Source organism: Acomys minous (assembly GCF_964271855.1).
Source record: "Acomys minous genome assembly, chromosome: 8".
Taxonomy (NCBI): Eukaryota; Metazoa; Chordata; class Mammalia; order Rodentia; family Muridae; genus Acomys; species Acomys minous.
Window position 1 is genome coordinate 101390336 of NC_140489.1, and position 15718 is coordinate 101406053.

Sequence of the window (15718 nt, forward strand, 5' to 3'; positions counted from 1 at the left end):
GGTCAAAAGATAGGTGGAATTTGAGGCTTTATTAAACCAAAACGAACGGTTTCCATGCAGAGGGCACAGGTGAGGTTTGCAGAATCTTCTGAAGGTACCTATGTGTTTTACATCACTGCTTATTCAGGATGATTCACTGTCTGCCCCACTTGGCACAGAGCTAAAATGGTATTTCCTCAGTGTTGGAAATTAAAAAGCCCTTTTAGAAGTTAGGTGCGAGGTTTGTTGTCAGTCTATAAAATGGTAGGTGTGTGGACATGAGTCATGCAGTAGTCTAAGGTAGAACAGTGCGTAGTGCAGGCTGCTGTTTGGGTGGGGCTAAAATAACAAGTTTCTTTGCAGCCTTCCATTTAGTCTCTGGATAGGGCTAATATGCACTCTTGTGTTGTATTTAAATTGTTGACCTACACTCAGCTCCCAGCTATCATAGGCCATGGCAATGAGTTACATGGTTTGTGATTTATCCAAATCTTGCTTGAAGAGAATTAATTGTGACGGAAACTTATACTTTATATTAGAAGTGGCAAAACATGGACATTTGTGAGGTTTGACCGTACACAGGCTTTGCCAAGTGGCAGCTCACCACTCGTTGTCATGGAACGTGTGTGCTGCCCATCAAGTAACTCTACATGCCTGGTGGGAAGGTCAGGAGGGAGTTCCAGAAGAATCAGTTAGATGAAGAGCATAATCAAGGGTTATAGCTTCTACGTGACTACAGCTTCTCTCCCTGCCCCTAATTGTAGGGGGAAAATGCCTAGCTTTAAAAAACCACCAGAGAACTGAAAGTGACACTTTCTTAGCTTTGGGGACAGTATGGGAAATAGCCAAGAAAGGTGTTTGTCAGAGAGCCCAGTGCTGGTGTTGGCTTAGCAAATAGTGAAGGGGAGGGGGAGCTAAGGGGCTTTATTTTCTTGTTTCATTATTATTATTTTGAGACAGGGTCTCACTATACAGCTTTGTAGACCGGGCTGCCTCGAACTCACAGGGAACCACCTGCTTCTGCCTGCTGTGTGCTGAGATTAAAGGCCACCACAAATAGCTATTTTTAAAAATTTATTATTCTGTGTGTATGGGTATTTTGCCTGCATATATACCTTTGTACCACATGCATACAATGTCCACAGAAGCCAGAAGAAGGTGTCAGATCTCCTGGAACTGGAATTACTCATGGTTGTGAGCCTCTGTGTGGGTGCTGAGAATCAAACCCAGGTCATTTAACCACAGAGCCATCTCTCCAACCCAGTGTTCCTTTTTGAAGACTCAGTAAGCCCTTGGACAGTAGGAATTGTGAATCCAAACCTGTATGTGATAGTTTGATAAGACTTGAGCTCACCTCCTACTCTCAGAATGCCGAGCTACATGCTTAAAAGATTCTCAGCATTTTATCCAAATAATTCTGTTCTGTAAATTTATCTCCCTTACACCACCTTTAATCTTGAATACCCATGCTTTTGCCAGAATTTGGCCCCTCTTCAGCTTTATTTACATATTCCTTGACTCTTAATGAGTAGCCCATTGACACTGCCATACTCTCAGGAAAGCAGGTGATGCGCAGTTTGTCTGAGAGAGTGCTGGCGCAGTGGAGAGAGGATCTGTGCTTTGTTGGGTGGAGACTGTGTTTAGAGATTGCTGTGTGGCTGTCATGGATAAGAAAAATGGTTGGAAAAACACAGGATGATTTGTGAAGGGGCCACACACTGCATGACCCTGGTGATGGGGGCGGAAAGGTGGCACTGTATGACCCTTTTTACTATAAGTATCCTGAGGAAATCACTTGGTTAGAGAGCAGCCATGGAGACTAGTAATAATCCTAATGAATGGTGTTTTAGTGCTGCTCTAGATATATCAATAATTATATCTTTTGTATTATAACAGAAGACTGAATCTAGGAGTAATATATGTAACAGTTGAGTTGGAGAATATTTAGAATAAAGTATGTAAAGTATTTTTAAAACATTATTGTTTCTAAAATGTTTTGAAGATTAAGAAATGCTGTATAAGTGCTAATTATTAGAATGATTTTTTAAAAGTAAAATGCTACAGTGTCAGTAAGAACTGTTGTGCCGAGTTTATGGAGGTTACGACCCTCTTCACTGAAGGGTTGAGCATTTGGTCTGTCTCTCCTGCTTGTACCTATGTGCTGGTATACTTTCCTTCTCTTTGCACAGATGACTTAAGTTTCTTTTCCATAACAAGGAATAGATATTATTTTGTCTCTTTGAAGGAAGAAAGTGAGATTTAGAGCCAAAATACATACATACATACATACATACATACATACATACATACATACATACACACACACACACCACATTATTATATTATATTATAAATGATGTTAAAGGAGGTTTCAAAAATATTTTGGTAATTTACTTATTTTGTTTTATGTTATGAGTGTCCTTGTTTGCATGTATGTCTGTGTATCATGTGCATGCAGTACCCACAGAGGCCAGAAGAGGGCTTAAAATCCTTTGGAACTGGAGTTACAGGTGCTTGTTAGCGGTCCTGTAGATGCCCTTCCTGTGGAAGGGCAGTCAGTGTTCTTAACCATTGAGCCATTCATTTCTCCAGCGCAAGTTGAAGAGCTTTAAATGCTGAGAAAAATAGGGGTATTTGAGATTAAGGATCATAGGGAGATCAATTTACAGAGCAGAGAGATTTGGGAGAAAGGCAGTCTTTTGGTTTTTTAAGAAAGGGTCTCTCTGTGTAGCTCTGGCTGTCCTAGAACTCACTCTGTAGACCAGGCTGGCCTCAAACTCAGAAATCCACCTGCCTCTGCCTCCCCAGTGCTGGGATTAAAGGTGTGAGCCACCACTGTCTGAAATACAAAGTCTCTAGGATTAAAATGTGTAAGTGCATAACTAGGCACCCTGAGTATTGTGTTAGTTTTCAACTTAGGATGCATATTAAAATAACAGGAAGAGTTTTAAAAATAATGGTGAGCCTTAGGTACCAAAATAGAAGATATTCAGATATCTTCTTAGGGAGTAATCTAAGCACACCCAGTTATTTTAGTGATTTCCATGAACATGTTCCGTCCTGAGTTTTAGAGTTGTGAGATGATAACAACTTTGCAGGTGGCCTGTGACCTTGCTCTTGACAGTTTCCGTGAGCCATGGGCACCTGGGGAATCCTGGTTTTGTGTTTAGTACCTGCCTTGGTTCCTACTACCCTTGCTGATGGTGGAACAGAGAACGGAGTGTGAGAGCTTCTGCAAGGCTGGACATACTCGTGGCCTGAGGAGTGTATAGGGGCTCGGTGCTCGTTCTTACATGGATCCTATGTATCTTTTTCACATTCCTCTATATCCTCCATTGTGTTCCTACGAATAAACTGTGTGAACATAAATAGTTGCTCTAAATTCTATGAGTTGGTCAAATCCATGGAAGAAGTTACACGGACCCCTGATTTATAACCGGTCAGATGTACACTGGTTTCTGAGTGTAAGGAATTGAGTCTTCAGTCTGTCTCTAGATGGTGTGAGAATCAAACTGATCCTCAAGTCTCCACCCCTTCTGGCTGGGGTTACAGACACTGCCATCACACCTGACTTTTTATATGGGTGCTAAGGGTCCCAATTCAGGTCCTTGTTTGTTAGGCACTTGACTCATGAAGCCATTTCCCAAGTCCTGTTCTGTTTCACTCTCTCTCTGTCTCTCTGTTGTTGTTGTGTGTTTTTTGTTTTGTTTTTGATACAGATACCTCTGTGTAGCCTTGGCTGTCCTGGACTCGCTTTGTAGACCAGGCTGGCCTCAAACTCACAGAGATCCGCCTGCCTCTGCCTCCCTAAGTGCTGAGATTACAGGCATGAACCACCACACCTGTTTTCATTCTCAATTTGGTAATTCGTATCTATTTTTTTTCCTTCTTAGTGATCTGCTTGAGACTAGCTTTTTCCTTTTCTTGATCCCCCCCACTTTTATTTTCAATTTCATTATTTCCTGCTTTTATTCATACTCATTTTCTATTTTATGTTTGGAGTTCAATTTCCTGGGTTTGCTTGTTTGTTTGTTTTCCTGTGGTTGTAAATTGGGTGCTTAGGTAACTGACTTGGGAACCCTTTTTCCAATGAGAAGTGATCAACCTCTTCTTTCATTAAAGCTGTTTGCCTCTTCTCGTTGTCGAGTTAAGTTGTTGTTCTCAATATCCTTTTACAAATCATTTCTGTGTGGAAATAGAGCTTTTCTAAAGTTTGTTTTATGTGTATGGGTGTTTTGCTTGCATGTGTGTCTATGCATCAAGTGTGTGCAGTGTCCTCAGATCCCCTGGAACTGGAGTTGCAAATGTTTGTAAGCCATCATGTGGGTGCTGGGAATCAAAGCCAGACTCTTTAGGAGCACAGGCAGTGCTCACCACTGCTGAGCCATCTCTCTCTGCTTCCTGCTTTCTCTTTCCTTTTGAAGCATTTTGCTAGACAGTACTCTAGTACTTATTTATTCTGTACATTGCTCCCCCACTTTAGTATTAGGTGTTACAAGGTAAGTGTTCTACTACTGAATTAAATCTCAGCCCATCTTTATTTTTATTTTGAGACAGATTCTTGCTACATTCAGGCTGGCGGACATACTGCCTCAGAACCTCCTGTATAGATGAAATTTCAGGTGTGTGCTGCCAAGCCTGGCTTCACTGTCTGCTTTGAATAGCAAGTTTTCTTGGATTTATTTATTTTAAATGGCCTTAAATTCCTCCACCACCTCCTGAATGATCACACATGTATGCTTTGTGGGACTCAAGTTCATACTAGGCAAACATCTTACTAACTGATTATATCCTTAGGCCTTAGAACTAACTTTTTTTTTTTTTTTTTTTTTTTACCCCCGAGACAGGGTTTCTCTGTGTAGCCTTGGCTGTCTTGGACCTTCTTTGTAGACCAGGCTGGCCTTGAACTCACAGTGATCCATCTGCCTCTGCCTCCTGAATGCTGGGGATTAAAGGTGTGTGCCACCATGCTCCACTTAGAACTAATTCTTTATCTTTCATTTTTTTTATTCCTTTTTTTTTTAATGCTAATCAGTCACTCTTCTGTTTATGAACATTTGACAATTTCTGGTCTTTTAAAATTGCAGATGTGCAGCAAGTGATGAGTGTGCGCTCTTGAAGACATTCTAGGTTTTTTGTTTCTGAGACAGGATTTCTCTGTATAGCCCTGGCTGTCCTGGAACTCACTCTGTAAACCAGGTTAACCTACCTCTGTTTCCTGAGATCTGGAATTAAAGATGTGTGCCACTGCTGCTGCCACCACCACCACCACCACTACCACCCAGCAGTTTTTAAAATTAAAATAATTTTTGTTCATGCAGTGTATTCTGAACACAACTTACCCCCCTTGTTTCCTCTCAAATCTTCCCCACCTGTGCAGCTGCAATTTCAGGTGCATTTTCTCTCTCTTAAGAAAACAGATGGGCCAAGTAAAACAACAACAACAACAAAACAAAGCAAATAGACACAGGAAAAAAGAAAGAAAAGCACAAAAACAAATATATTCTCTCTGTCTCTGTTTCTCTCTCACCTCTGCTGACTTTGTTTTGTACAGGCTATCTACTATTGTTCATGGGGCCTCCCTTAAGTGTGACTTCTCTCTCCATTGGGGAAAAACTCATTTTTCCTTTGTAAGTGGTTGTCAGTTGGATCTAGCATCTGGATTAGGGATAGGACCTGTGTCTGCTTCTGCTTCTGCTAGTACTGCATCTGGCTTGGACCTGTGCATGCTGCCACAGTCTGTTAGTTCATATGTGTTTTTAATCCTGCTGTATCTGGAAGGCACTGTTTCTTTAGTGTGGACTATCCCCCATGACACTTAAAATCCATCTGTTCCCTCTTCCACATAGATCCCTGGGCCCTGAAGGAAGGGGTTTGGTGAAGACATCCCATTAGGACTGCGTGCTCTAAGGTCTCTCACTCCGCACTTTGCCCAGTTGTGGTTCTCCATTTTAGTTGCCATTTCCTGCAGGAGGAAGCATCTTCGGTGCTGGCTGTGATTTATGAGTATAGCAGAGTGTTGTTGGGAGTCATTTTATTGCTATGTTCTAGTAGTATTTGGTCCGTAGCCCCTGTCCTCCTCCCCTCATACCCTGACTAGTTTCAGGTTCCTGGCCACCTGAGCAGTGTCAGGAATGGCTGTCATCTCATGGAATGGACCTTTAATCTAATTGGATAGTGGTTGGTTACTCCCACAACTGTTGTGTCACTATTGCACTAATGTCCATGCAGACAGGTCACCATTATAGATGGAAGGTTTTGTAGCTGGGTTGGTGTTAGGATTTCCTCTCCAGTAGCATGCAGAATACCTTGCAGTACCATAAACAAGTTAGTAGAGGTGTGAAGGCTCTAGTTAGGCACCAGGTTGACTTCTCCATGTTCAATGAGATATGTAGGTGTTATCTTCAGCAATCATTCTAGGATTCTTTTTTTTTTTTTTTTGAGACAGGGTTTCTCTGTGTAGCCCTGGCTATCTGGGACTCACACTGTAGACCAGGCTGGCCTCCAACTCACAGCGACCTGCCTGCCCCTGCCTCCCAGTGCTGGCATTTGCCACCATGCCCATCCTAGGATTCTTGAATATGGAAATTCTTTGGGAAAAGAATAGGACAGTTTTTTGTTTGGTTGTTTGCTTGGTTTTGGTTTATTGAGACAGGGTTTCTTTTTGTAGGCTTGCTTGTCCTAGAACTAGCTCTGTAGACCAGGCTGGACTTGAACTCATAGAGATCCTCCTGCCTCTGTCTCCAGAGTGCTGGGACCAAAGGCGTATGTCACCACTACCTGGCCAAGAATGGAACAGTTTTATCCCCTTTCCTTACCACCCCCACCTTGTTCCACACTCCTCTTTTGTTAAGAATCCAGTTGATATAAAGAATAATTGCATTTCTACACCAACTCTCCTGCTTGTTTTGTCTAGGTCACGTCAGACACATGAAGACTTATAATAATTCCTTTTCTATCCCATCAGAACTATTGGTAATAATTGCTTCGAGGTCAGTAGTTATGACACGTATGGGGCAATTTTTTCTTAAGCATTTCTGAGGCCTGTGCGTTTGCTCTAGGCTGTGTTCAACCTCCTCAGCATCCCTAGGGTATAATTCTCAGGCTCTCACCAGTTCTTATGCTTCTGGTTTGAGTTTTATTCACAGATGATTTCAATCCTTCTGAAGAGTCCATGCTTTTGTGCTAGGTGTGGTAATGCATGCTTGTAATTACGACATTTGGGAGACTAAGATAGGAGAATTGCTCTGAGTTCAAAGCCACCCTGGGCATCATAATGAGTTCCAAATCATTGAGGGATAGGAAGACCTCATCTAAAACTTGAAGAACAGAGAGAGAGAGAGAGAGAGAGAGAGAGAGAGAGAGAGAGAGAGAGAGAGAGAGAGACTTTTAAATTCAGCTAGTGATTCTTTAGATGCTGACTTTGCCTGTATAACAGAGTGGCTGTTTGACAAAAGAATCTTTCTCATCATTCCAGACCTGTATTGCCTTACATATAGCACATTGTCTTTATTCCTGAAGAACTGAATGTTTGTAAAAACCCTTTTTTGTTTTAGATAGCTATAGGGTTTATGTTTTATGAGTAAAATAATGAGATATCATAGTTAAAAACTCAGCTACAGCTTATGGCTATGGACTGTACTCTTCTTTTCAGATGTGATCTTTTTAAATACAAGAAGGTGGAGAAGTGGGAAGCACTGTGTTTTCTTTTGTTTTTCCAGTACTGGAGATTGAATCTAGGGCCTCAAGCATGCTAGGGACCCACTCTACACTAAGCTGTGTCTTCAGCCTGGGAAATACTCTCTGGGTTCTGTGAATATAATAGGGTGTTTGCATTTCCAAAGTCAGCATGGTAATCTCTCCTCACTGCAAAGGTTTTGTTCTAAGTTACTATAAAGCTTCATGGTCACAGACTGTATAAGATTATTGTAAAGACCACTACATATGCTGAGGATTTTCTTATCTGCAGTGAAAGCAGGTGTGACTAAAACAATGGTACTCTGGTGATGTTGCCCCAATCTGCTGCTGATGCACAGCATTCACTGTGGTCTTTTTTCCATCTTTCTAGTCCTAAAGAGCCAGTGTCACCCTTCCCCTTCACTCTCTCAACAGTGGTGTACAGAAGCTGAGTGACAGACATGATTAGGCTTCTAAGAAAACACACTTCACATCATCACATAAAGACTGTTACAGGAAAAACAAAGATGAATATCCTGTGAAGCTCTTCACAGCAGTATGCACTTGCTGCTTAGTGTGTAGTAATAAACTGCTCTATCCCAATGTTGGGGGCATATTTTTAAATTATATTTAAACTGGGTGCTCTTTCAATTTTGACCACTTAATGCCACTCCGGGTATGGATGTAATGTTTTGTTAATAGGAAAGTCAATTCGGGTTCACCCATTTGGTTTCTTCCTGCAGAACTAAGAGAGATTCAAGCTGTTTGTAAAATTCACTGTCCTGTTACTTGTTAATTTTAGCTATCTCTGCCAAATATAGATGAACCTTAGTTCTTCAAAGAGTGAAAACAGTTTATAAATGGGGTAAAAATTAAAGCATGTGAGTGCAGGAATCGATTTATTAGGTACTCAGTATTTAGAGATACGTTTGATTGCTTTTGTGGTTTCAGATAGCAATTATTTCTAACATTTATTTTGCAGTGAGGGCCGAGGCAAGTTGACCGTATTTTCAGTTAAAGCTATGTTAGCAGCCATGTGTGGTGGAAAAATGCTGGACAAATTGAGATGTAAGTATTTTCATATTACTTGAAGTTTTTATTTTCAAAGTAGGGTGTTTAAATAATCTTAAGCGAATGAATGTTTTATAGAAATTTGGCAGAAGCTATATTGTAGCAGTTGGCTCCAAATGTGCTACCTACTGTTCAGATGGACAAGTTGGTTTCGCTTCTTGATACTGTTTTTAAGTGAGAAATCTGAAGTTCAGAATAATGATATTGACATTTAAAAATGCCTTCCATATTAGTAAAAATGTGATTGAAGATGATTGTGTTTTTAGTTAGGAAATAAATTTAATTGCTTTTACTAGGCTTGGTCAAGTTTAGCCTTCTTACTAACTCCATTCATTACCAGGTGATGTTTGCAGAGACCAAACTGTCCCTGAGCGGTTAGTTAAAAACTGGCAGCCTGGGGCTGGAGAGGTGGCTCAGGGTTTAAGAGACCGACTGCTCTTTCCAAAGTCATGAGTTCAGTTCCCAGCAACCATATGATGGCTTATAACCATCTGTGAGATCTGGTGCCGTCTTGTGGTGTGCAGACAGAACACAGTATACTAAATCAATCAATCAATCAATCAATCAATCAATCACTCTTTAAACAACAACAGCAACAACAACCAAAAACAAAGCAAAAAGAAAGAAACTAAAAAAGAAATTGGCAGCCTGGTCTTCCTCCCAGCCCATTCTGTCCCATCCCAGTTACTTTTCCTTTTGTTGCTGTTACTTGCTTTTTGTTTCTGTGTTTTTGTTTGTTTTTCCTTTTCTGCAGGCCACCGTTTCTGCATTTACTATTCAGTAGATATATAGGAGGGAGATCAGGTCAAGTCAGGGAAGATGAAATTTGTAACTAATTTTGCTGCTTGAGGTTTTTACTTATTCAGTCATTAGTTTAGGTGGCAACAGTTATGGTTACAGCTAGGTGGCAGTTACGGAGGGCAGCAGAGGGGTATTCATTTAAATTCAGAGCCTAGTTTTTAGTGATTTTTATTCTCTTCTGTGCTAATACTGTTATGGCAGAGGCATGCATACTTAGGGTTAGGTACCATGTTTGAGATAAATGAAAATGAAGTGTTGAAATTTTGTGTGTTGCATGGTGGGGTGGGGTGAGGTGGGGGTGATAGATGACTCAGGAGGTTAAAGTCCTTATTGGAAGCCTCACAGGACCCCAGAACCCACGTGGTAGAAGGAGAGGACCAGTCTCTGAGTTCTATGATGCACACACACAGATACAAATATCGTTTCCGGGGTTAGCTATACTGTGCTTTTTTGTGTTGTTTGGTTATATGTCCTTTGTCACTGGCTAATTGGATGGTGCACTGTCTTTAGAGATCTCTTTGCTGTCACTGGCAGAGAAACATCACAAATGTAATATTTTACTTAAGTAGCTATTATGGGAGAACCACCCGAAACCCATATTTAATAGTCAGTTTTGGCTGCTGTGTCTCGTTCTCAGGTGTGTTCTCCTTGCTTGAGGTGAATAATGGCATAGGCAAGGAATACTGTTTGCTAGCGTCCACCACTGTAGTTTCTTTATTTACGTTCTTCTGTCTGTGGCTTTGGTGTCCGTCTGTGCTCCAGCTTCTTCTTTCAGATTGCATTCATTCTCTTATCTCTGATAAAGGTCCCTCGATTGGAAGCCTCTGATGTGTGGAACACACCTCAGCAGTTCTCCTTTTTAAAAAGCTCTTTGACCCCTACCCAGATCTAGCCAATGGACAGAACACTCTCCACAGTAGAGTGGAGAGTGGGATATTACTTTCTCACATACTCTGGTGCCTCACCTTTGGCCATGTCCCCTGGAGGGGGAGACCTGGTGGCACTCAGAGGAAGGATAGCAGGTTACCGAGAAGATACTTGATACCCTATGAACATATACAGGGGGAGGTAATCCCCCTCAGGAACAGTCATAGGGGAGGGGAATAAGGGGAAAATGGGAGGGAGGGAGGAATGGGAGGGGACAAGGGATGGGATAACCATTGAGATGTAACAAGAATAAATTAATAAAGGAGAAAAAATAAAAAAGAAAAAAAGAAAAAAAACTATTAAAAAATAAAAATAAAAAGCTCTTTTGCATCTTGCCTTTTGGAATTTTTTAACTAAAAAATTTCCTTTATTTTCCCCCTCTACCTTTACAGAAATTAGTTTTATTCATATGCATGTTTGTGCCTACTTGTCTGTATGTGCACCATGTTCATGCAGGTGCCTGCACAGGCTGGAAGATGGTGTCGGATCTGCTGGAACCAGATTTACAGGAGGTGGCGAACTGCCCGATGTAGGTGTTAGGAACTGAACCCAAGTCTTCCGCAAGAAAGCAAATGTTTTTAACTGCTGAACCCTCTACCTAGCCCTCCCCCTCCATCTTTTAAATTTCATGTGTTTTAGCATCAAAGTAGCACTTTAAATGACTTAACAAACATTTGTGTTTGGGGTGTGAAATGTGTTAGATTTTTCAGAAATGCTTGTGAGTACAGAAATGTCCCCTTATTGTGGTCCTTACGACTGTGCTCCTCGATTGTAAGGTAATTTACATAGGATTCTAAATGCCAATGACTTCTAACCAGAGTATAGACTTCAGTTAAAGTGTGATCAAAACTCAATATCAGCAACCCCAAGTGGAGCAGCCCCTGCAGACTGAAACCACACCTGCCAACCAGATTTAGTCAATACTTGATTTGACTAGTGTAAGCCCTTTCTAGTCATGCTTAAGTGGCAAATGACTCATTTATTTTATTTATTTACTTATTTTACTTTAAAATTTATTTAAAAGCTAGTGTTGTTATATGCAGGGAAGGCTGTAAAAATGCTCTCATCTAGTCAGTATGCTCATGGAGAAATAGTCAGGTGTGTCTCAAGTTATAGACAGACACACACTCGCACTTCTTTTTCTTTTTAATTCTCTCTTCTTCTTCTTCTTCCTCCTCCTCCTCCTCCTCCTCCTCCTCCTCCTCCTCCTCTTCTTCTTCTTCTTTTCTCCCGCCCCCTCGTATTATAATGAAGCTTAGAACTTTTAGGCTTTGGGTCCAAACATAAGCTGGGTGTGGTAGCACACACCTGTTAGCCTAGCACTTGGGAGGCAGAGGCAGGCAGATCTCTGAGTTCAATGACAGCCTGGTCTACAAAATGAGTCCAGGACAGCCAGGGCTACACAGAGAGACCCTGACTCAGGGAAAAAGAAAGTCCAAACACATTAGAATGCTAACAGCAGTTCTCCCTGGTTGAACATATTGCATTTATAATAGTGCCAGTTGCGCCCCCCTACCCCCCCCCCCGCCCCCCACCGGGTTTCTCTGTTTAGACTTGGCTATCCTGGACTCACTCTGTAGACCAGGCTGTCCTGCAACTCACAGCAATCCACCTGCCTCTGCCTCCTGAGTGTTGGGATTAAGTGCAGGCACCACCACGCTCAGCTTAATAGTACCAGTTTATGATTTTTGAGGAGAGAAAAGTTAACCTGAGGTTCTCCCTACTATGTTTGCTCAGAGCTGACTTTTCCCACCACTCTTTCAGTTGCTTGCTTCTGGTATTTCACTAACAGGCTCCAGGTAAACAGTTTCCCTGTTGAAAAATCTGCTTTCTTCGCCTGGGTCTTTAATCACCTGTCCTCCACCCTTACTCTCACCGGTATCTGCTAGCCAGCACTTGTCTTCTTTTTCAATCAGCATCAGTGATGCCCATGTTTTGCATTTCTGGAATAACTGGAATGTTTTAGAACTGGAAGCAAGTAAGAAATACTCTTTATATCCACATTTTATGAACTATAAAAAATGAAAAAACAAAAGCTAAGAGAAGCTGTATTAGTTAGGCTTCTCTAGAGGAACAGAACACACATATACACAGTCACACACATATGAATGAACATTTTATACACACACACACATATGGATTTGTTTTATTTTTTTATTTTTTTGTTTTTTATTTTTGAGACAGAATTTCTCTGTGTAACGTTGGCTGTACTGGACTTGCTTTGTAGACCAGGCTGGCCTCGAACTCACAGTGATCCGTCTGCCTCTGCCTCCTGAGTGCTGGGATTATAAGCATGCACCACTGTACCCAGCTATATGGGGATTTATAGGCTGGGGTTCAGCCAGCCTAACAATGGTTGTGTACCAACAGAGGGTCTAAGAATCCAGTAGTGGTTCAGTCTGTGAGGTCGGATGTGTCAGTTGCTCTTCAGTATACTCGAGAATGCTGGGGGAGGGGGTTCTAATACCAGTGAAGGAGTGGACTTGCCAGCAAGAGCTAGCAGGCACAGAGCAGGAACGTCCTTCCATGTCCTTTATATAGGCTGCCATAAGAAGGTGTGACCCCGATAAAGGTGGATCTTCCCACCTCAGAAGATCTGGATTAAAAGTGGGTCTTCTCATTTCAAATGATTTAATTAAGAACAAACAAACAAACAAACCCATAGGTGTCCCCAGCCCCCTGGGTTTCAGTTAATTCCAGATGTAATGAAGTTGACAACCAAGAGCAGCCATCACAGAGGCCAAAAACTCTTTTGTGAGGTGGGTGTGGCTGAATCAGCAAAGGCTTCAGATGATGTCCCCTCTCCTTCTGACTTCATCAGGGACATGGAATTTTAATGGGTTTGAGAATGCTGTGTGCCTTGAACTTAGTTATGGGGCATGCATATAAACAGATATGGGCACATGGTTTTCTGGGCTAAGTAACCCAGTTGGCTGAAAGATGGCAGGAGCTGGAAGTCATCTTCGCCATTGAACATTCATGTAAAAGGAAGGAAAATGGCCGTCTGTTAATAGACTTGTCTCTTTAGTCTAAACAGCCCTGCTGCCTTGCAGAAGCCTGTGTTGAGTCTTAGGATTCATGAAGGTGAAAGGAGGAGACAGAGACAGATATAAGCAGTCAGAAAAATCAGGCCTGTTGTCACCAGGAAGAGAAGCCAAACACGTGCTGGTGGTAGGTCAGCAGCATTGTGCCCGATACACAAGGGAAAGGTTATTTTAGAAACTGCATGAGACATGTGCATTGAAGGGCTTGATTGTGGATTGTCCACAGGGATAAAGCCTATGCCCCCCACCATTTTTATTTCAGCCAGGAACAACTGTTGGGGAACTGGCATACTTTCTTTTAGAGCTGTATAAATAGAAGGTTCACCCTGTGTGTCAGAAAGGGATAGGGTTTCTATTAGAGAAACGCACACACGTGCACACATACATACACACACACACTTTTTTTTTTCTAGTGCTAAGGATGGAACCTGTGGCCTTATACCTGTTACATGCCCTCCATCACCACCAAGCCCTTGTGCTTGAGGTTTTTTTAATTGTATTTGTTTCTTTAAGCTTTGTTATATGCAAATAGTAAATTACACTAACTTGGATTCACTACTTGTTATGCTTCATTTAAGATTTAAACCAGCTTAGTTTTGTACCACTTTTCTGCAGATAAGAGAAGCCTATTTAAAAAATAAAATAAAATAAAAGAACCCCAATACCCACTAGTTAAACTAGTAACTCAAAAAGTAGTAAGTTACCTCATTATGCCTTCAGTTTTTGAATCTAGCTGTACTTCTGTTAAAACAAACAAACATGTTCCTTTCCCCTCTTATAATCTGTGCCTTTTCATAATTAGAAAATTACTACTTTGAGTCCATTCAGCATGACATAGTATCTGAGTGGGACTGAAAATAATGCATTTTTGTGGATGTGGCTGGTCATATCTGGCTATTATTTTTTTTCCTCTGTGTGTTTTTGGATGAATTGGGCGTAGACTTATTCACGTGGGTGCTGTGTAAGTGTTTGTGAGTATGATTCTGAATACCTGTGTATGTGTGGCCACTCAGGTCTCTAGTCCTGCTTCTTCTGTTAACGGCTATAAGTTACTCGTTGCCTTATTATTAGCTGTGAATACATTTTTTGGGGGATGTAGCTTTTAAACACTTCATCTCTATTAAACATTAAAAGTCAAATTCAGCTTGTTTTTGTCTTTCAGAGTTTCTTTCATAGCAGAAATACTGTACTTACTTCTCAGTGTCAGTGTTCTGCCCTAAGTCTGAATGTTTCTTTCAGTGCCGCCTTTTCAGTTACCACCAAATGAGGACATAGCTATAAATCTCTTTCAGGGGCACTTGGTCCCTTTTGTCCGGTTGTGGCTGTTAATTCTACTTGTATCCTGCTTCTACCTCATTGTTCCAAATCTTTTTTAGGAAAAGTGAACAAACCATTTCTAGCAGCAATGGGTTTTCTAAATATAAGCCAGAAAGAAGACCTAGGCTTCCGGGGTGTGTAAGTGACGTGGTAAGGGCTGTCATTAGGCCAGTGAGTGTAGGTCTAAGAGAGATATCCAAGGAAATTTCTTGCCATCAGGAAATGGCTTTAGGGGCCAGGCTTGAGACCCTGCAGCAAAAATTCAAGTCATTTCAGATAAGAGCAGACGAGAGACACCAGGTTATAGGAAGAACTGTAGAATTAAGTCAGCTTATATACTATAAGGATGTGTTAACATCAGAATGGAAGTCTACAATAGTTTTGCATTGAGGATGAGATGCAGTTTTGCTTATGTTTCCACAGGAAATGATAAACCGTCGATAGCATGAACATTTATAAAATTAGAATTGAGCAGGAGAGGTCTCCTGAAAGCCTTGGCCACTGATGCAAAAAGTGTTTAGTTCATTAAAAAATTCTTTGTTTGTAATTTCTGAAAAAACATAGCTTAATTAATGGCTTAACATAGAAAGGGGGTAATGTAGTAAGAATTTTGGTTTCTTTGAAAACACAGAAATGTTATGGGAAAATGTTTTTGTTTTAATCTCAGGTGTGGGATATGGGGCTGCTTCAGCTTGTCCACAGCAGCTGACTATGATTTGCCTCATGCTCTGGTAAGGGCATGATTTTGCCAGCTGCAGATATTTGGAATTCTCCTGACTTTTGAGAGGGTATATAAATGCCAGAGCCATAAGACAGGCAATGGAGGCTGCGGCTGTTGCTGCTGCTGTTGCTGCTGCTGTTGCTGCTGCTGCTGCTGCTGCTGGTGGTGGTGGTGGTGGTAG

At 41.4% G+C, this 15718-nt stretch overlaps 1 protein-coding gene across 7 annotated transcripts in view; it reads left to right on the top strand.

The window, feature by feature from the left end:
• DTNB (dystrobrevin beta) overlaps positions 1-15718 on the top strand; it is a 216508-nt gene that overhangs the window by 45852 nt on the left and 154938 nt on the right. For all 7 annotated transcript variants that reach the window (XR_014781191.1, XR_014781192.1, XR_014781193.1 and 4 more), the window contains exon 5: positions 8639-8724. Coding sequence is in view for 2 of the 7 variants with exons in the window: in XM_084792601.1 (XP_084648727.1) it covers positions 8639-8724 (86 nt within the window). In the remaining 5 variants the exon portion in view is untranslated. The remainder of the gene's footprint in view (positions 1-8638; positions 8725-15718) is intronic.